Here is a 22211-nt window from a genome sequence, read left to right on the forward strand (position 1 = left end):
ATGTCTTAAAATATTTGCCAAATTCGTGAATAAAGATTTACTGACCTTCGTCTTGCAGGCTGGGAAAAGCAATGTTGGTTGGATTCCGTCACTGTCTGTCGGCCTTAAATATATACCGGCCTGTTATGGAACCCCAATGTCAGGGGACAGGTCTTTAATAATTTACGGGTCATCGACACGCCCGTGCACGGTTTTCGGCGTGTTACCTTCGGATGACAGGGACAGGTATTGGAATCCGTCTCGAAGGACCAAATTGTTATGAGAATTTCATTATCAATGTTCATAAACTTCAATTAATCTACTCAGTCTGCAACCTAGAGTTTGTAAGGTTCTGGTTTAAAAGAAACAGACAGATTTCCCAATTTACAATAGTCAAAACATTTATTCACAAGAGCACTCTAAAATCAAAAATGCAAACCCAGTCTTTATAGCACACACAAACAAGTTCAAATCTTAAGCTACGCCTTGCTCAGACAGTCAGTGTTTTTCCACTACACAGATACATTGTTAAATCTGCAACATGTTTCATAATTTTGTGCAAGCCTAACAGTCTCTCCCCTCCACGGGTGGAGACAGAATGTCCTGTAAGGAACACAGTAGTACAGCTCCTCTTATCATTTGTTTCCCACTTGCACCCTGTTTACATACTAAAAGGAACAAAAGGTCCTTGTTCTAATTCTGACTAAAACTACACACATCATCAGATTATAGTTTTATTATTCTAATACATTTCATACAATTATATGGTTTCAGGGTGGAATATTTTTTGTCATTATCTTAACATTACCTTAAACATATAAATAATGTAGTCATTATCTTACCATTACCATAAACATATAAATCATATGAATTTCTATCATATCAACAATACACTGGATTACAGTACTGTAATCTGTCTATACAGTGCTGATATGATAGTAAAATCACAGTATAGTACTTACTAACCCTCTCTGAGTTTCGCTCAAATGGCACCATGTAGACCTGTTTCATCCGGATTCGGTTGCGCTGTAATACACAGTCAAATGTAGAGAAGCCCGGTGGGTGAATGTTATTGAATATTGTGTTGTCTGCAATTATGTGGTTCTGGATTTCTCGTAGTCTAATGGTATTGTTTGCCACCACCACGTTCACAATAGCGGTCTCCTGTTCTGGTGTGAACAGCCGGTGTCTTCCACCATGGCCAAATTAGACATGATTGGTTATAGTAAGCTAAAATTATGTATTTTCTTTCAATATGAAATGACATTACTGTAACATTGGTCAACAATCACTGAGTAACATAGGCTTACTGATATGTCGGACTGCAGTATTCTACAGTATACATACATAAAGAGTATAGTGTAGATGGTAGGTAATATACCGGTTGTCATTTATGAATGTACAGATGATAGATACAACCGTGTAGCGGCTCAGGTTGGGCTGAACTCTCTGCCCAGCCTCCCTTATACTCAACCAATGTGGCCCTGATCTCATCTGAGACAACGGTCCTTCTTCATTTTTGTACTCCTTCACCTCTAGCTCTTGCTTCACCATTGACTTCCATTTCCTCCAAAACAGGAGAGCTCATCTGGGGCCTTTTATAGTGTTAAAGCTCTGATTTCTAAGTGAACAATTCAGCAACTAGTGTTTACACCTGTGAGGAGTGGGTGTTGCGAATTGGTGTATAGAGCTTGGCATTGTGATTGGGGTTGCTTTCCAAAGGGACTAAAGTTGAAATGTTGTGCCTAATGTAGAGAACGGTGTGTAGTATTTTGCAAAAAGTGTGATATAGAATTGAAAACCAGGTGTAAAGCAGGAATTGTGCTTGCAATTTTGCAGACTTGGTTTAGGGATTTGGTACATGAGTTTCAGGTTTCGGTGATTGCGTTTCAAGTTCCAATTTAGTGTGTAAACAATTGGTGTAATGGACGTGTTAGTTGAAGGTGACACGGTGTGCAAAGCGAGCCCTGAAAGGGTTGGAATCAGGACAGTGCATTAAGTGCTCTAAAATAATATCTTCAGTACTGATTACCAAAAGCCCCAGCAGATTCCTCTATGATCAGATGGGAGTTTCTATTCCTTCCGGAGCGCAATACCTCTCTGGCATTTCCTGGAGCACAGAGTGTCTCACAGAAGAATAGATGGTCTGCATTATCATGAACACAGGCTGACACACGCTCATCCATCATTCAACCCAGGAAAATTATAGCTGGCATATATATATATATATATATATATATATACACACACACACAGAGAGAGAGAGAGAGAGAGAGAGAGTTCAAGCCACTTCCCCAAAGCACTTCTGTGGCTACAGGTCTCCTGATTTCTCTGCAGGCTGTCATCACCCTGTTGTTTTCTCCTGCCTGATTGTTAGTTGGTGTCAATGTATTACTGTGTCATATATTTCATCTCAGGTCCAATATTTTCATCTAAATCCCAATTATGTTTCTAGTTCTTTCAGTATTAGTTCCATCATCTTTAATGTGTGGTGACTGTTCTTCTGTTGTTGTGTGTGCCTGCTAACTCTGCCTGTCCTATATTTTGTGGCATTGCTGCTAATTAGTATGATGCATGTCTATGTTTGTGAGTAGAATGTAGTCCCCTCACCCAGGTCCTCTCTCCCTGTGTGAGTGAGTCTACTGTGCCCAATAAAATTGATTCTGATCTGGTATTATTTTCCAGCCTATGGCGCTTGCTTGATTTTATGTGGTTTCCACATGCCTCTCTAACGCTAGGAAGCTTTGTCTCCTAGCACGAAAAACACAATTGAATTACATAGAGTAGAATTACTCATTCGTTGCTTTAGAGGAATCTGTTGGCCTTGTTTTAGTGTTACAGTTTGGTACACATCTCCCTGTGTTTAACTTGTGGCAACATACTGCATCAGAAAAGGCACCAGGTTGTGGTGTTGATATGCTCCTCTGTGATTTGGTGGGATAAGCTCAAAGGGCATTGTAGGTTCTGTTATGTGATAGTTCATTCTAAACTGTATAAAGCATTATTTCATGTCATGCTCAAGGACAACAGCTATTTTAATCAAAATTGATGTTAGATATATTACAGAAAAGAGTTTCCAGATTTAGGAGGACTACCTAGACAGGGCTTGCAGCGATTTTCACATTTTTACTTAAATTACCCTTGATTAATTTGAGGAAGATATCATTTTCTTTTGTTAGGTATTTTTCATTTACTTAACTAATCAAAAATAGAACATACTGTCAGTTTCAGCCTCACATGTGCCGAAGTTTTCTAATTTAGCATGTATTTCATATTCACAAAGAATGGACAACTTCACCAATGTTTTGCCCGAAGCCCTTCAATTATTCCTTTAATTCCTATTTGCCTGAAACTAAGCAGCAAAGTAGTGAAATATGTTATGAAAATGTCTTCCTCCAGGCCAGTTAAAAATATTCTAGATTCCAAATGAAATTGAAAATTAAGAGCTGTTCCATAAACCCCTCAAAAGAAAATTGGACTTCAAGAAAATGGGATTTTGTTATTTACAGTATGTCAAACATATTTTCTCCATTGATTAGGACATTCATTTAAAAATCAAACCCAATAACCCCAAAGTATACAATTTGTCAACACTATCTGCAGATGAGATGATATAACCAATGTATGTTTTGTAGTCATATAACCACATAATACATACAGAAACATAAAAAAAGGCTAAATCCCCATCTCAAATAGCAGGTACAATGATAACCATGGCTGTGCTGCTTTCATGTAGAGAGATTACCACAGCCTTAAGTGAACGGGCAGCATTTCCACTTGGCTGCCCCATATGATGCAACCTGAACAAAATCCAGCAGGAGTTCCTCATACATAATGTATTGCCATTGGCCTGCTCACTTTTTAACTTCTCCAGACACATTTTTTTTTTAAACAGCAAAGCCCTGGGAGCCTACAGACCATCCCACATCACACTATACAGTATCAAATCAACCATCACTATAGGATCACAAATCTGTTACACTTTTCACACCTTGGAATGAAGGCAATATAGTTCTGAAATGGAGGCAATACAGTTAACCCTATAAGCTCAAAGCAGATTATTGACATTTGACCCTCTGTTGTTTTTGCTCTAACCTAAATATAGCAGATGTAATATTTTAAAAAGCCTGAAACTTGATCCCCACATTCTGGTCTTGACAAGAATTAAACTGTTGGAGTAGGTTATCTTTTGCACTGTTCAGCCAGTCCATGAAATGTGGAGGAAGAGTTAAGATGGAGTGTCTACCTCGTTAACATCTTCTATTTCACTTTCCTTTTGTCTTTCCACTATCATCAAGCTGTAATGATTCAACGTCTACTCCGTCTCCACAGCTTCCCAGGCAACCACCGCATCAGGAATGCAGCTTTCGCAATGCTAAAAGGGGGGATATGATGTGAAGCCAGTGAAGACAGACCCATAGTTATTCATTTCAAATCTGCATCAACTGAGCATTTCAGGCACACAAAAATTCCAAGTACAAAATTAAAAAGTTTGACTAAAAACGTGCATATTTCCGTTAAGTATTTCTTCAAAAACACCAGAAAACACATTGTAGATTGATTAGATCACTACATCTACGAACTGATACCATCGTAAGGAAATGAAATGCACTACCCATTTGACAAACATTTCCCTTTTCAAAAACTTTACAGGCTACGTAGAGGCTCCTGGATCTCTTTCTTAATGAGGTCACCTTTGATCCAGCGATGTATGAAGCTGTGCGAGCTGTCCATCTCATGACCCTCATCTGCCCAGAGTGAGAGACCTGACAAGGAGGAGGCCATAGCTGGGTTTGTCTCCTGCTAGAATCTTGGGGGTGACTGAAGCCTGCTTGATTGAAGTGGGGTAAATTGGTCCCCCTCCTCTCCCTCTCTCAATCTCTGTAGTCGGTGTAATTTCCTAAAGCCTAAGTAATTCACTTTTACTTGATATGATATCACAATTTAATACTTGGTATTGTTTTTTTCAAGCGTTTGGACAGGAGATAAGTGTTACAAATTATACAGTACAATGGTTCTGCAAACTTTAGGGTGTCATTTCTCACCATTTGTCACGCCCTGGTCTTAGTATTTTGTGTTTCCTTTATTAATTTGATCAGGCCAGGGTGTGACATGGGTTAATCATGTGGTGTGTTTTGTCTTGTTTTTTTTTGTAGGTATTGGGATTGTGGTATAGTGGGGTTATCTAGAAAAGTCTATGGTTGCCTGAAGTGGTTCTCAATCAGAGGCAGGTGTTTATCGTTGTCTCTGATTGGGAACCATATTTAGGCAGCCATATTCTTTGAGTGTTTCGTGGGTGATTGTTCCTGTCTCTGTTTGCACCAGTTAGGCTGTTTAGGTTTTCGCGTTACGGTTGTTGTTTTGTATTGTTCGTGTTTATTAAACATGTATCAAAATGACCACGCTGCATTTTGGTCCTCCTCTCCTTCGACGGAAGAAAACCGTAACACCATTATTTCTCATGAGTGTTCATGTTGATCTATATTTCAGCTATGCTGGCCTATTGTATATTATCCAATAAATGCCTGATCAATACGTACAATTCTGAACATATTGTGAAAAAAATATACAATAAGCTAGCATATCTGATATCCAATTCGTAGTTATAGTCTTGTCACATCGCTGCAACTCCCGGGAGAGGCAAAGGTTGAGAGCTGTGCATCCTCCGAAACACGACCCCGCCAAGCAGCACTGCTTCTTGACACAATGCTCGCTTAACCCGGAAGCTAGCCGCACTAATGTGTTGGAGGAAACACTGCACACCTGGCGACCGTGTCAGTGTACACTACAGTTCAAATGTTTTGGGTCACATAGAAATGTCCTTGTTTTATATGAAAACAAACTCAGCAAAAAAAAGAAACGGTCCTTTTTCAGGACCCTGTTTTTCAAAGATAATTCTTAAAAATCCCAAAAAACTTCACAGATCTTCATTGTAAAGGGTTTAAACACTGTTTCTCATGCTTGTTCAATGAAGCATTAACAATTAATGAACATGCACCTGTGGAACGGTCATTAAGACACTAACAGCTTACAGACGGTAGGCAATTAAGGTCACAGGACACTAAATAGGCCTTTCTGCTGACTCTGAAAAACACCAAAGGAAAGATGCCCAGGGTCCCTGCTCATCTGCGTGAACGTGCCTTAAGCATGCTGCAAGGAGGCATGAGGACTGCAGGCGTGGCTAGGGCAATAAATTGCAATGTCCGTACTGTGAGACGCCTAAGACAGCGCTACAGGACGGACAGCTGATCGTCCTCGCAGTGGCAGACCACGTGTAACAACACCTGCACAGGATTGGTACATGAGAACATCACACCTGCGGGTCACGTACAGGATGGCAAAACTGCCCAAGTTACGCCAGGAACGCACAATCCCTCCATCAGCGCTCAGACTGAGAGAGGCTGGCCTGAGGGCTTGTAGGCCTGTTGTAAGGCAGGTCCTCACCAGACATCACCGGCAACAACGTCGCCTATGGGCACAAACCCACCATCGCTGGCCCAGACAAGACTGGCAAATAGTGCTCTTCACTGACGACTCGCTGTTTTGTCTCACCAGGGGTGATGGTCGGATTCACATTTATCATCAAAGGAATTGGAATCATAAAACACGGGACGAGATGTTAAAAACTGTCCATTGTGCCAATAGATGGAATGCACTCACATGAGATTTGCCGTGATGTTGACAGAGTGGCATGGGAGGTTTATTTCTTAGACTGGGTTAAGATGTCAATTTTGGGACATCCTCAGTAGTGTGCCTTCGAATCAGTGAGTGTTTCAGCCTTTAATCACTAAACACCCTCATCAAAGGTGGCCAGCTAAAGGGTGATCAAGCCTTAGCTTGTGTCCCATGCCCAATTAAGATGTCCCACGGGACTATGCAAGGCAGGGGCGTCCTCTTCCCTGAGCCAGCCCTACAGCTGACCGCATACCTCAAATGAGTGTTACACTGGAGGCCTGTACTCTGGAGCGGGATCGATTTGGAGGTGGAGGGTCCATCATAGTCTGGGGCGGTGTGTCACAGCATCATCGGACTGACCTTGTTGTTATTGCAGGCACTGTCATCATGAAGTGCTTTGAGAGACTAGTCAAGGATCATATCACCTCCACCTTACCAGCCACCCTAGACCCACTTCAGTTTACATACCGCCCCAACAAGTCCACAGACGACGCAATCGCCATCACACTGCACACTGCCATATCCCATCTGGACAAAAGGAATACCTATGTAAGAATGCTGTTCATTGACTACAGCTCAGCATTCAACACCATAGTACCCTCCAAGCTCATCATCAAGCTGGAGGCCCTGGGTCTCAACTCCCGCCCTGTGCAATTGGGTCCTGGACTTTGTCAGGCCACCCCCAGGTGTTGAAGGTAGGAAACAATATCTCCACTTTGCTGACCCTCAACACTGGGGCCCCACAAGGGTGCGTGCTCAGCCCTCTCCTGTACTCCCTGTTCACCCGGCCATGCACACCTCCAACTCAAATCATCAAGTTTGCAGACGACAGCATTAGTGGGCTTGATTACCAACAAGTGGCTGAAAAATGTTGGCTTCTCACCTAAAATCCTGACAACCTTTTACAGATGCACAATCAAGATCATCCTATCGAGCTGTATCTTAGCCTGGTACGGTACCTGCACCACCCTCAACCGCAAGGCTATCCAGAGTGTGGAGCGGTCTGCACAACGCATCACTGGGTGCAAAATACCTGCCCTCCATGACACCTACAGCACCCGATGTCACAGCAAGGCCAAAAAGATCATTACGGACAGCGTAGCCTAGTGGTTAGAGCATTGGACTAGTAACCGGAAGGTTGCGAGTTCAAACCCCTGAGCTGACAAGGTACAAATCTGTCGTTCTGCCCCTGAACAGGCAGTTAACCCACTGTTCCCAGGCCGTCATTGAAAATAAGAATGTGTTCTTAACTGACTTGCCTGGTTAAATAAAGGTTAAAAAAAACGAAAAATTAAAAAAAAAACATCCGAGCCACTGACTGTTCACAGTGCTACCATCGAGAAGGCAAGGTCTGTACAGGTGCATCAAAGCTGGGACTGAGAGAATGAAAAACAGCTTCTATCTCAAGGCAAGCAATTACTAACTCAGAGAGGCTGCTGCCTACATTGAGACCCAATCTCAATCTCACTTTAATAAATGGATCACTAGTCACTTTATACAATGCCACTCTAAATAATGGCACTTTAATGTTTACATATCTTACATATCACATGTAAATACTGTATTTTATACCATCTATTGCACCTTGCCCATGCCGCTCGGCCATCGCTCATCCATATATTTACATGTACATATTCTCATTCACCCCTTTAGAATTGTGTGTATTAGGTAGTTGGGGAATTGTTAGATATTACTGCACTGTCGGAACTAGAAGCACAAGCATTTCACTGCTCGCGTTAACATCTGCTAACCATGTGCATGTGACAAATAACATTTGATTTGAAGTGTATCAGTTAACTGTATTCTGTAATTAGTTATAAAACAATAGAAATGCAAGTGTTTTCCTGCTTATTGTCTGATATTACAATCCTCCATAATCAGCTGTTTACCATGAGAGTATTTTGCAATGAAAATAGGGTTGGGGCATAGGATTTAGGCTTGGAATGACATGTGGCCCATTGTTTACCTTGTTACCTGGCAACAACCACAAAGACATTTCAAAGAGCTGTCAGTTTAGGTGAGCTCATGAATATAAGCTCCTCCCCAACTCACCCTGTTCTTTCAGGTTTCCAGGAAGTTAGCGATGAGAGAAGAGGAAACAATTGAGCATTGTAATACTGTAAACATATTACTGGGAATGTTTGTCATTGAAAGGCTATTTTTACTTGGGAAATGGGATGACTGTACGGTATATTTAATATACATATATTTTGTCTGCTTGACAAAAGCAATGTATTGTGAAAGTAGACGTACCCAGTTGAAGGTCCATGTAAGGTCACCATTTAATATGAAGCCGAAAGTTTATTAGATTAGTGTTTACACAGGCAGCCAATTCTGATAGACTAATCAGATCAGTTCTGAAAATTACCTGAAAATGGCGTGAAAAGACCAATTAGTGGAAGAAAAAAAAAATCCTTCCCCAGTTTCGTTTGTGGTCAGTTCATATGCGCCATTTCTTTTTCCCCACTTTTGGTCTGAGGGAGAATGATGTAAATGAATCGACACACACTGCCACCCAAACGTAGCCTTCTGCTGACCTCAAAATCGAGGGCAATAATTTGTGATCTGTCCATGAACTCACCCGTTTATAAATCTACCGTGAATAAAATGTTTTAGCCTATTCTAATCCATATGATTTATTTTGTGTGAGGGTAGGCCTGTGGTAAATATAAGTCTTTAAAAACATAATACAGAGAGCAGAGATGCTGCGGTTAAGTCATTTTAGGCACGGTTGATTCCTAAATGTATGAGGGGAGTGACTTGAGGTATGTGGATGGAAGTGAAAAAGGGAGGGGGTTCTCTTGGCCTTCTACCCAGGCACAAATCAAAGAGGGATGTGGCTATCGGAGTGACAGATGAACAATGCACCCCTTTTCCCAGCGCCTGTGAACACACCCCCAGCCATCACATATGGGAAGATTAATTCAATTCATCAGCACTCTTTCTCCTTGGGCCTCCTAATAATTGGTAGGGTGAGCCGCATGATGAATGTGTTGGGATTTGAGACGGGACGTTCAGCTCACAAACAAGTCACATGGACACACCTCTTCAACCTGCCAATCGCAACAGTTCTGATAATGAGGGACGCTAGACCACAGTGGGAAAATAAAAACAGCGACTGCCTGGGAGCAGAGTTTGAGGGAAGGAAAAACCGGTAGTGAGTTTCTGATGCGGTCCCATGCCATCTGTTCTATATGCAGATTGTTTAAAAGCCAATACCCTAGTGATACTAGAACAAAACGACCCCTGGTGGTATGCAAGGGTATATTTTTAAAGTTGCTCTGAAAATCAGCATCAAATAAAGAACCTTTGGATTGCAGTCGTTATCACAGTAATGTGTCGCAATCAGGAGCACCTGAATGCGACACCAAAACAAGTCAATGAATTTGTCCTAAATGACAGCTTACCAACAACCCTAACATAACAGAAACATAAGGTGAACGTGTCTATCCCAAAGAAAACCATTTTGACAACCTAGAACTGCCTAGGTCCAGGTTTGGCATGAGTTGTGCCATGTAGCAGTCCCAGTAGCAATCGATTCACTGACATCAGGAAACTACGAGGTCTTGTGTTTGTTTCATGTAATGGACATACACAGCAGTATGATTTTACAAGATGCAGGAGTGTGGGAACTAACATTTATTAGCAACAATTTATTTTCAAACCAAACAGAGCAGAAAGCAAATTGGTTAAACGTTTGTCAAGAGGTCTCTGCGGGGCCGGTAGCCTATTCTGCCTCCCCTCCACACACACTGGTAGTAACCCACAGCCAGAGCTCCCATAGCGGTCAACAACACCATAGGGACCACCAGAAACAGAACCCAGACTGGAGACTCAGTCAGCTCACCTGAAAAATTGAAAATGCATTCTGAGTCAAATGGCCTAAACTACAAACCACAGTATTGCAAACACACTAAAGGGGATAATGGAATGATTGAGAAAACATCAGCTCACCTTGTTCATTGGCACCAAGAGACTTGTCTGGTCCAATGGGTTGGATCTCATCTGACTCATAGGGTTGAAGCGCATCTGAGTCATAGGGCTGAAGCTCATCTGAGTCATAGGGCTGAAGCTCATCTGAGTCATAGGGCTGAAGCTCATCTGAGTCATAGGGCTGAAGCTCATCTGAGTCATAACTCTGTGGAGTCTCCACAGAGATGGTCCACTGGTCTACCCTGTATCTTATCTGTGGAACTCCTACAGTAGGTGGAAGGAGTGTCACTGAAAGTCATTTTAACTAGCCATTTAGAATGTCGTCCAACTTTTAATTGGTTTCCATATCGGCAAAATTAAAATGAATCCAAACTTTAAAAATTATCGAGGCAGACCGTACACAAACATTTAGCAAGTTATCAAATATGTTAGCATACCTGTTTGGGCCACAGCTGTGGGCACAAGCATCAAGAACAGCACACTGTGGATAAACAACATCTTTCTGACAATATGCCAGCACTCAGACCACCTGGACTTTTTATGAGCTAATGCACCTAATCAAAAGAATTGCTGTCAGCTGTGGATCACTTACTCAATCACGACAAATTTCTTAAACTAGAATCTTGGCTCGTTGAGGTGATTGATGTGATTGGCTTTGACAGTGGCACTGTGGGCATTTTATTGGTAAATCTATGTTGTGGCCGTACAATCTGCAGGGAATGAAAGCTGTGACTGGCTGCATTGAGAAAAATATGTGCAATGTTGTTTAAAATCAATACAGCAATTTGTACAACTTGTTAGACCTTATTGTCAAACCACGAACACAATTACACAACCATATCTCTTCGGGAGAGTTGTCAATCATATTCCCCAGAGGAACGCTACTGAGACAGTTCTGTGCTACTTGTTGCCAATGAGTGTGTCATAACACATCCATAGTTACTCCTTTTTTGCCTGACACCACAGCATGAGGAATGGTATACTGTGGTATGGATTTATGATGGTTCAAGTACATTACTGGTATTTGCGACAGTGTTTTGGCTGCGTATGAGGGGTTGCCGTTTCATTTAAACAAGTGTCAAATGAATACATATGAAGAAACGTATTCTCACTGATAAACTGAAAACATGTTGAATATGTTCAATTGTTTGCACAGGGGAAAAAAATGTATACAATACAGGATATTGTTTTTCTACAGTATATATTTTGAAACAGTTTCAGAGTAGGGGATGGCTAAATAGCTGCCCATTGCAGTATCACTTTCACTTTTGATGATAAATTACTATCATTTTGTCAAAGAACATTTTTTTCAATTTCTCTGACAACTAAAAGAAAATGTAAATATACATCAGTAGCAGGTTTGAAAACATATTTGAATTTTAAGGCTAAAACAAACATATTATGAAATTAACAACAGTTAAACATTCCCTTATTTCCAGCATGAAAATATATTGATATCGAAATATGAAATTGATTATGTGACTATGTGGGGAAATAATTAGAAAAAAACATTCAAACTATCACAAAAATGTTGCATTTTGGTGACAAAACATTTTTAAGTAATCAATATATTAGAAATACAGAAGTTGACTTATAACAGAAGTTAAATGAAAATGATTGCTTAATATTTGTTCTGGTGTATGAACAATTGGCAACATTTCCCAATTCAGTATATCACATTAATTTACATCAGGGCTCTCCAACCTGTTTTAAAACCAACTCCAGTTGATTCAGCTTATCAACCAGCTAATTATTAGAATCAGGTGCGCTAGATTAGAGTTGGAGCAAAAACATACACAACAGTAGCTCATCAGGAACAGAATTGGAGCGCCCTGATTTACATATTCCAATAGCATTTCCCATTTTTTAATAAGATGACTCAGATTCCTTGCATATTGCAGCACAGCTTTGTATACTGATGGGTTCTCTTCCAGAGTAGCCTAAATCTTTGGCAATAATTACAGTATTTTATGCATATTCCCTTCATATGCTTTCTGCATAGGGCATGTTACACAACTATTACAGTACTTTCTATGCCTTAGATGCTACCAAAGTAACTGAATCTTTAGAGCCAACCAAAACCTCAAGAATTCTTACATCTACTCGGTTCACCTCTGTAATAAATGACAAGAAGCACTCAGGTTAATCTCAAGACTGAACATTGAAAAGTGCATCACAATATACTCTGTAAATATCTATTCAAAGTGACAGACCACCGTACTAGACATTATTTTTGAGGCAGAAATAAACAAAAACAACGGTAGATATTAACATGTAATGAAAATAGGGCCTTAATGCCAGGTCTAAGGACAGTGACTCGAATATTCCCAAATATGGCTAACATCAAGAGTTACCTGGATACATGCCAAGTGGAGAAAAACAGGTGGGTTCTGCAGGCCAGTAGCAGCCACAGGTATTCAACTCCAGTGCTGGAGGGCAACACTGTCTGTTGGATCCCTTTTCTCCCTGATTCTAAGTCATTGACTGACCAAAGAAACATAGGTCCCCCTAACTTGGAGTTTAAAATGAAAAGATGGGAATAAACAGAGGGGCATAGACAAGTGGAAGACAGTACAGTGGCCCTGGAGGACTGGAGTGGAGTAACCCCGCTGTATTGGATTTGTGCTTCACAGTGATGTTACAGTAGAGTGATCAGCAGAGTTTTCAGATGTCTTGGGAGGAAGTGCTGTCTGGGACAGAGGGTGGGTGGGGTCAATTTCCTGGTGGAGCTAACCTGTCCGGGCCAGGGACACTAGGACCAGGCTGCAGGGTGGTCGTGGTGCTTATTAGTCATGCCTCTCTCCTGCAGATTGACCGTAGACCTTACGCAGGCTGGAGTCCAGCAGGAAGTCCACTCCCCTGTGGAGCACAAAGAAGGAGAACGGCTTTAAGGTTAGAATGTAGCAAGGATGGGACCTTTTTTTTAAAAAGTTTCCTGGCTCCCTACAGACATCATCAAGTACATATAAGCCTATAGATATGAATGTGTTATGCACTCACCGCAAATGGGCGTAGGCTATATCTCACAGCCATGCAAGATACTCCAGTTGTAAACGGTGGAGTCAATATTTGGAGTTTCCCATATTTTCAGAAATAGCATGCTGACCTATTTAAACTGCTGTTCACTGACAACCGTGCAACTCAACAATCAGCCGTTTGAGAAAAGCCATGTGCTGCCCAAATTGCAGGCTTCCAGACTAATCAAACCATTCATGTGATAAAACATAACAGAAATGTCTTCAGAAGCAAATGATCCGTTATTTATGTCTGTAAATAAATGTAATGCATACCAGAGGTGGGGGAAGTCCATCCGCACCGGGGATTAAATATAACCAGCCATTCAGAGCTGGGGGATGGCAAAAGCCAAGATGGGGAATGCCCCATCCCTCCCTAAAAACCGGACCCTGAATACACCTACCTCTCTTCAACAATGGATTCAGATAAATAAAAATGGTGGCTACACATCTAACACCACATTAAAAAATAAATTTTCTTAAATACATTATTGTGTGCAACTCCCAATTGGACACTTGATTTAATGATGCATAGATTTAAAAAATGTAATGCTGTTTTCTAAGGTAATGTGTGGATTTTTCCTCTCAACGAGCTGGGGAACACATTCAGGCTGAGACATTTAACTGTAGGCTAATACCTTGGCACACTTGGGACCATAAACATTGATGGGAAAACGTGCCAAAGTACACACGCTACTGTTATTTCTTCCTCCCGCTCACATTCAGGTTCTTTCTTTCTCAAACACACACCCCTTTATCATGCTCTCGAACACACACCCCTTCACTGCCTCCCTGTCACATATCTGGCACACATTCAGACAAACATTTTCTTCACTATCTAACACCCTCACCCACCAACACAAACCTGTCGATGGGGTGTATGATGAAGGGGATGGTGGAGAGGCCGATGGCCGTGGTGGTCCACTTGCGTACAGAGAGAGGCAGGCGCGTGGTTCTGCCCAGGAGGTAAAGAGAGGCGGCACACACACGGTTGATGGTGAAGCCTGGGATAGCGACCGAGGCCAGGGCCTGCCATACAAACGTATCCACCACTGCTACAGCCACCTTGGTTGTCTTCCCTGGGTTGTCACCATGCTCCTACAGCACAGGGATAGACATAGAGTGTGACATTCTGTGCTTCAGACCACTTTATGTTTCAGTGTGGGAGTTGAGTTTTGTTCTATGACACATTCTCTAGGGATTTTCTGGAAAAGCTCCATTTACTTTGCTATGCGTTGAAAAAGGCAATGTCATTTGTAAGTATGTGTTCTCTACATTTTTGGAAACTCAAGTTCATAATATAAATGCTTCACAGGGCAATAATTCCACGACCCCTTAAAAGAATGGTAGCTCATATCAATACAAATGAAGACAGGATAAGAATGAGAACAGAGCTTTGCTTTTACAAAATGTCCCCCTTCCTTACCACGGCAGCCTTCTTCCCCTTGTCCACAGCATCAGCGGAAACATACACGGTGGCAACTGCATATGTGGCCCATACAGCACTCACTGGCACCAGGGCACGGAAGGCCTCTCCCACCTCGTTGGCATAGCCTGTGGGCACAAGACGACATGACAGGGTAAGATACAAGCGCAATTAAGGCTTTAACTGCCTCACTGTTGTGAGAGGCCTCTAAACAAATCATAGTCAACCCCCACCGGATCAGAGCTAGGGGCCGGAGGTAAAACAAAATGTATTAGAATAATAATTCCAAATTTCCTTATTGGACCTCTGCCATGTAAAGGGGGGTACATTAATATTCACTTTTGTTTGGGGCTGTGGGTAGTAGCAATAACCCCCCTGACACGTTTCGTTCCATAGAATGGGCGGTGACCTTTGGAGCAATATGCACTGTCCGCTCCAACAGGGTTGGAATGACTAATAATGCCCTTGGTCTGTCATTAGACGCTTACACAGCTTCTCCTGCTGTGTTGGCTGCTGCTGAAGCTGTACTGCCACCCTGTGGGAAAACATTACACAACGTCAGGTCTGTAGGCCTTTACACACGACACAAGGTTATATGAGAGATACACTTTTGTATACAGTGTGTGGACACCCATTCAAATTAGTGGATTGGGCTATTTCAGCTACACCCGTTGCTGACAGGTGTATAAAATCGAGCACACAGCCATGCAATCTGCATGCGGCAGGCACGCATGGGGCAGCAGGGTGGTTAGAGTGTTGGACACGTAATTGAAAGGTTGCAAGTTCAAATCCCCGGGCTGACAAGGTACAAATCTGTCGTTCTGCCCAAATGTTCCTAGGCCGTCATTGAAAATAAGAATTTGTTCTTAACTGACTTGCCTAGTAAAAGAAAAAAAGACAAACATTGGCAGTATAAAGACCTTACTGAAGAGCTCAGGGACTTTCAACGTGACACCATTGTACGATGCCACCTTTCCAACAAGTCAGGTTGTCAGATTTCTGCCCTGCTAGAGCTGCCCTGGTCAGTGCTGTTATTGTGGAAGTGGAAACATCTAGGAGGAACAACTGCTTGGTTGCAACACTCACTACAGAGTTCCATACTGCCTCTGGAAGTAACCTCTACGTAAATAACTGTTCGTCAGGAGCATCATGAAATGGGTTTCTGAGCAGCCACACACAAGCCTGACATCACAATGCCAAGCGTTGGCTGGAGTGGTGTAAAGCTCACCGCCATTGGACTCCGGAGGAGTGGAAACGTGTTCTCTGGAGTGATCCTTCACCATCTGGCAGTCCGACGGACGAATCTGGGTTTGGCGGATGCCAAGCGAACCCTACCTGTCCGAATGCATAGTGCCAACTGTAAAGTTTAGTGGAGAAGGAATAACGGTCTAGGGCAGTTTATGTTTCAGGCAAGGACTCAATTCCATTGAACACCTTTGGAATGAATTGGAAGGCTGTCTGTAAGCCAGGCCTAGTCACCAAACATCAGTGCCCGACCTCACTAATACTCTTTTGGCTGGATGAAAGCAAGTCCCCGCAGCAACGTTCCAACATCTTGTGGAAAGCCTTCCTAGAAGAGTAGCTGTTATAGCAGCAAAGGGGGGTTGGAATGAGATGTTCAACAAGCAGGTGTACTTTTGAACATACTTTAGGACATGTGGTGCATCTGTTTACCTGGTACCTTTACCTGGTAAGGCTACTTAGCTGGCTAACAACCTGGTAACGTGACCAATGACCAGTAGGCTATGGTTTAAAATGATATTGGAAGAAAGGAAAGGTACTGGTTAGCTACTCCAGGAGATGTGTTTCAAAAGTTAGGATAGGCATAACCTTTTATAGTGCTCCTATACTGTTTGGTGCGGGGGGCACCAGTGCTATAAGTTGGGAGCATCAGTGCTACAGCCTGAGTACCCCAGTCTGTTTTTCTGACATTCTAGTCATTCTCGCCACTCATTATCATGCCAATGTCGTGTTTGGTGTCCAAAGGAGCTGGAATGATAGTGTAGCGGCGTTAAGAACGTGCTGTAAACTCACTCCACAGCTAGCTTGAAATGTAAGTTTTTTCTATGGTTCAACTGGTTTGTAAGTTGTCAAGGAGGGCAGTCACGTGTGTTTGCAACCAGATGAGCCCGGTTATGGGCTATACTATTAGCAACACACTGACGTGGGTTTCAAAAGCACAAACAGATCTGGGCCCAGTCTACCAAAAAAAAAGTTCATTTAGAGCCCTGCTTGTGCTAACACACTGGCAACACTAAACAAAATTCTGTTACTTCAGTGAATCTGTTTCTGGGACAGGTTACGCTACTCATACAGCAGAACAACAATACATTCTGAACAGATTCTCTAACATTGTCCTTTCTAACTATGTAGGCTACTGAATGTGCTTTACAATACACTTATCAATAATTGATTGGAGTTAATTATAATGCTATAAAGATGCTTCTTTTGATAAACATAAAGAAGTAGTTGTATGCTAAATGTTTACGTGGGTGAGAAAGACAGGGAGAAGGCAAGGAGAGAACCAGTCAGTCAGTGTTAGAGGAGATAGAGAGCTGTGCATGCAGGCCATAACAGTCACCAATTTGCAGCTGGCCCTGGGGTTTATTTTAGTAACATTGCACATTTCAATGTCGCCAGCAGCCAATAAGAGAACCCAACAGAAAATGTCAACGCATTGCACAATGGCTAGTGTTATTGATCCCTTAAAATAAATGTAGAAGGCCATTTAGCTTGAAGTCAACCTGATTGCCTTATGACAATGAGGAACAGATATCCTCTGTACAGTTTTGACTCCAAGGTCAGTATGGAGTAATGGTATTGCAATGCAGGGACAGCTATATTAAATGCAGCTATCAGGCCTACTACGCTGAGATTCCAGACATTGTATCATTTCAATGGAACTCGTGCTTAAATATGTGATGAGCATTTACTTATTTGTCAATAATGAATCACTACTAGGAAGTGCCATGCAATTTACCCAACCCACTAACCCAACTAGCTGTTTGAATGCAGGTATTAGATTGCTAGCTAACGTTATTTGAATACATTGGTATTTGATCGGGTTGCTGGGCTTTGAAGTGGTCGAATGCAGCCATTACAAAACAATATCACGCAAAGTATGGAGCATCTATTTATAAGTCGTTCAAATTCAGACGTAAAACTGGATAGCTCACGAGCTAGCAACCCAGCTCGAGCTTGTTCTACTAGTTTACGCTTGTTCTTAGCGTGACGGCGACATCCAAAAACACCACTTTTATTGCATACCTAAGAAGCGGACCCATGTGTCACGATAAATATCGACCTCCTTGCTTGTTTTTTCTTGAATTTGATCCATGCTTCGTCTTTAACCCCATGTACAGAGATGTCTCAAGTGTAGATAGAGTACCAACTAGAAGCTGCGAGTCAAGTCTTGCAATGCGCCACGCCGAGGGAGTGTCTAAGACTGTATGGTGCTATTCAGAAAGGGAAAAAAGCCAACTGTATTTGTCTGACTTCACATGTGTTATTGGTAAATTATTAGGCCTATTATCTTAAGAATCAACCAGTATACATTTACAAATTGAATCTTCCACAGAGGGATAAAGTTCGAGTCCCGTGACAAAAGTTAAGAATTTCTACATAGTCCCTGATGACAATTTACATAATTCATATGCCGGAAGTTAGCGGATATAGGAAGAGAGAGACTCAACTCGGTGGAAAATCTGTCTCCCTCCAACAGGTGGCGTTTTTTCACCCACCAACTTTGAGGATTTTTTTTTATTTTTTATATTGGAGTTGTCTCGAGATGGCTATGCATTGTCATTGCATGAGCAGAGCTTCGGCAGTTGACATCAACAACCCTCTGGAGCCATGCAGCGCGCCATGCCTTTTTGTGGACAACGACTCCCATTGTTAGGGCGGAGAGACATGTAGTATCTTGTCAGTTTATCCCTAATCTTTGTTTAGGCGTGAAAAGTTTTAATGTAGCACTGTATTGGAAAACTCCAATATGGTATCCTTCCACTCTGTAGGATACTCGTTAGTGATTTGGCTGACCCCCTTAAATAGCTGCTGTCACACTACTCCCTTCCTTTTCTCAGTTGATTCCAGAGAGGATTCGCTTGTTAAGAGCTCTATGTTCAAGTGTATAAGTGCAGAAATATACCCACAGCTATTCAATAGCTTGGAGCATCTAGATAACTAGCCTCTCCGCCTGGGTGCTCCTCTGTCCCCCCACTCGGTTTGGCTTGTGCCATCTCATTTGGGTTTTGTCCTGTATTTAATTACTTGCTTAAGAAAAGACCACCCTTATCTCAGCTCGCTGGTCACCATAGCATCACCCACCTGTAGCACGCGCTCCAGCAGGTATATATCTCTGGTCACCCCCAAAACCAATTCTCTCCTTCCAGTTCTCTGCTGCCAATGACTGGAATGAACTACAAACATTTCTGAAACTGGAAACACTTATCTCCCTCACTAGCTTTAAGCACCAACTGTCAGAGCAGCTCACAGATTACTGCACCTGTACATAACCCACCTATAATTTAGCCCAAACAACTACCTCTTTCCCTACTGTATTTATTTTATTTATTTATTTTTGCTCCTTTGCACCCCATTATTTTTATTTCTACTTTGCACATTCTTCCACTGCAAATCTACCATTCCAGTGTTTTACTTGCTATATTGTATTTACTTTGCCACCATGGCCTTTTTTTGCCTTTACCTCCCTTATCTCACCTCATTTGCTCACATTGTATATAGACTTGTTTATATTATATTATTAACTGTATGTTTGTTTTACTCCATGTGTAACTCTGTCGTTGTATGTGTCGAACTGCTTTGCTTTATCTTGGCCAGGTAGCAATTGTAAATGAGAACTTGTTGTTTCACTCTGCGGGCTTGAAGTTCTCATTGAAGAGTGAGTCACGTGTTGCTAGATGCACCACGCTTATCTCTCACAAACACAGCCATTTTGCCTAGACTCCTCTGTGTTCCACAGTGAACAAGCTATGCAGTAGCTAGCTTAACAAGAGCAGACCATCGCAGGACTAGGCACATTCCTTACATCCTGCCAGCACACCCACGTATAGTAGAATAAACTAAAACCTGGAGTAAGTTACAGCCGACCCACACGTATAAGCAAAGATTGAGCCAACCTGTGTGTGAGTTTGTGTGCTCTGGCCCCCAACACATTTAGGCAGTTCACACCCAGTTCATGTCTTCTCTCCTTCAGATAGTGTATGAGAAGGCTGGTACTGTAGGTCTGTAGTATCTGACTATTACAGTATTGCAAGTGTATACTATAGACACAGTAATATCACACTATTGGCTTTACTTTCACAGAAAAATTGCATAACTATTAGGGTGTTTTATTGTGAGAGATGCGGGGTACCCCTGTCTACGGGGGATGCCTTCATGACCTGTCTTGGGTTAGATCACGCATGGAGAGCAATTAGAGAACCCAATAGTTGTTTGGCCTGTGCCACCTTTGGAGAACGCAAGCACTTAGCACCCCTGGGGTTGTCGCGGCAGCACCCCTTTGGACGCTTTGATGGTGACGGAAGCAACACAGGCGCTTTTAGCAAGAGTGGCTACCACCCTTGATATCAAGCTGTAAGAAGCACCATCTCAGCAGCTCCTTATCTCCATCTGCCCCAAGTTCGCTTTGGCTCTCGGTGAATACTGGAGCAACATGGGAGGGCGTTTCCATTGCGGGAGCCAGACCAAGCTGTGTACTCTCCTAATGGATGCAGAGTCCTTGGGGCGAGACCACGATCCGGTGATGGATGACATGGTGGCTGCCATGATCCTCCCTGAAAAGGAGATCTTGGCAAGGTGCCTCGCCTCACACCAGGACCTTGAAGAGTAAGCGATGAACGGATGCAAAGCATTTTCAGGACCCTCTCCATCATGGCGCGCCTCGTAAATGCGAAATACGATGCTGAAATCCTACTTCACCCTGCTGATCCCTTGCCTTCCAGGAGGTGGTGACGAGTTTCTTAAGGAGGCCACAGGGGTGTCAAGGCTGCCCACTATGCTCCAGACGGACATGGCATGTGCCAACAGCACAAGGACGCAATCAGGAAGGTAGAGCCGCTCAAACAACTAAGTGGGTTCTACTCCACGAAAAAGGACGGCAGCTTTCGGCTGACCCTGGACCTGCGCGGCCTCAACAAATCCAAATCAAATCAAATGTATTTATAAGGCCCTTCGTACATCAGCTGATATCTCTGTACAGAAACCCAGCCTAAAACCCCAAACAGCAAGCAATGCAGGTGTAGAAGCACGGTGGCTAGAAAAACTCCCTAGAAATGCCAAAATCTAGGAAGAAACCTAGAGAGGAACCAGGCTATGAGGGGTGGCCAGTCCTCTTCTGGCTTTGCCGGGTGGAGATTATAACAGAACATGGCCAAGATGTTCAAATGTTCATAAATTACCAACATGGTCAAATAATAATAATCACAGTAGTTGTCGAGGGTGCAGCAAGTCAGCACCTCAGGAGTAAATCCACCTCTTTAAGGAATACCTAGGATAGGATAAAGTAATCCTTCTCACCCCCCTTAAAAGATTTAGATGCACTATTGTAAAGTGGCTGTTCCACTGGATGTCATAAGGTGAATGCACCAATTTGTAAGTCGCTCTGGATAAGAGCGTCTGCTAAATGACTTAAATGTAAATGTAAATGTAAATGTCAGTTGGCTTTTCATAGACAATCATTAAGAGTATCTCTACTACTCCTGCTGTCTCCAGAGAGTTGAAAACAGCAGGTCTGGGACAGGTAGCACGTCTGGTTCAAACAAATGTTTGATGGAGCTCAAGTTCAAGATGCTCTCACCAGCATGGGTGTTGCAGGCAGTCTCAAGCAGCCAATTGTTCACCACCCTCGACCTGAAGGATGCGTATTTCCACATTCCTGTTCATCGAGATCACTGGAAGTACCCCCGGTTTGCCTTCAAAGGAGTGGCTTGCGAATTCAAAGGCCTCCCGTTTGTCCTCTCACTGGCACCGCATATATTCACAAAGTGCATGGACACAGTCCGAGCACCTACCATGTCCCAGGGAATTCTAGTGCTGAACTACCTGCCTGACTGGCTGGTGTGTACTCAAGAGAGCAAGCTTCAGCAGACACACAGCAGACATAATGTTGAAGCACATTTACCCTAAACAGGGAGAAGAGCAACCTGACTCCCTCACAGCCGGTG

General features: G+C 42.6%; 1 protein-coding gene across 1 annotated transcript; it reads right to left on the reverse strand.

The window, feature by feature from the left end:
- Positions 1-10278: 10278 nt before the first annotated feature.
- On the reverse strand, positions 10279-18466 carry LOC118387528 (mitochondrial fission process protein 1-like). The gene is made up of 6 exons (XM_035775968.2): positions 18295-18466; positions 15028-15155; positions 14467-14699; positions 11025-13446; positions 10609-10851; positions 10279-10501 (listed from the first exon to the last, which is right to left on the reverse strand). The coding sequence occupies exons 1-4, from the start codon at positions 18362-18364 to the stop codon at positions 13374-13376; spliced, it is 504 nt and encodes a 167-aa protein (XP_035631861.1). The 5' UTR covers positions 18365-18466; the 3' UTR covers positions 10279-10501; positions 10609-10851; positions 11025-13373.
- Positions 18467-22211: the final 3745 nt, after the last annotated feature.

The sequence above is a fragment of the Oncorhynchus keta genome, chromosome 13 (genome assembly GCF_023373465.1).
Source record: "Oncorhynchus keta strain PuntledgeMale-10-30-2019 chromosome 13, Oket_V2, whole genome shotgun sequence".
Lineage (NCBI taxonomy): Eukaryota > Metazoa > Chordata > Actinopteri > Salmoniformes > Salmonidae > Oncorhynchus > Oncorhynchus keta.

Bases quoted from the DNA above. Each gene is read 5' to 3' on its own strand.
- LOC118387528 (XM_035775968.2), bottom strand. From the start codon at position 18,364: ATGGATCAAATTCAAGAAAAAACAAGCAAGGAGGTCGATATTTATCGT. The intron at 15,156-18,294 runs GTATGCAATAAA...TTGTGCCCACAG, and splicing joins CACATGGGTCCGCTTCTTAG to GCTATGCCAACGAGGTGGGA. The intron at 13,447-14,466 runs GTTTGTGTTGGT...TGTGCTCCACAG, and splicing joins ATCATACACCCCATCGACAG to GGGAGTGGACTTCCTGCTGG.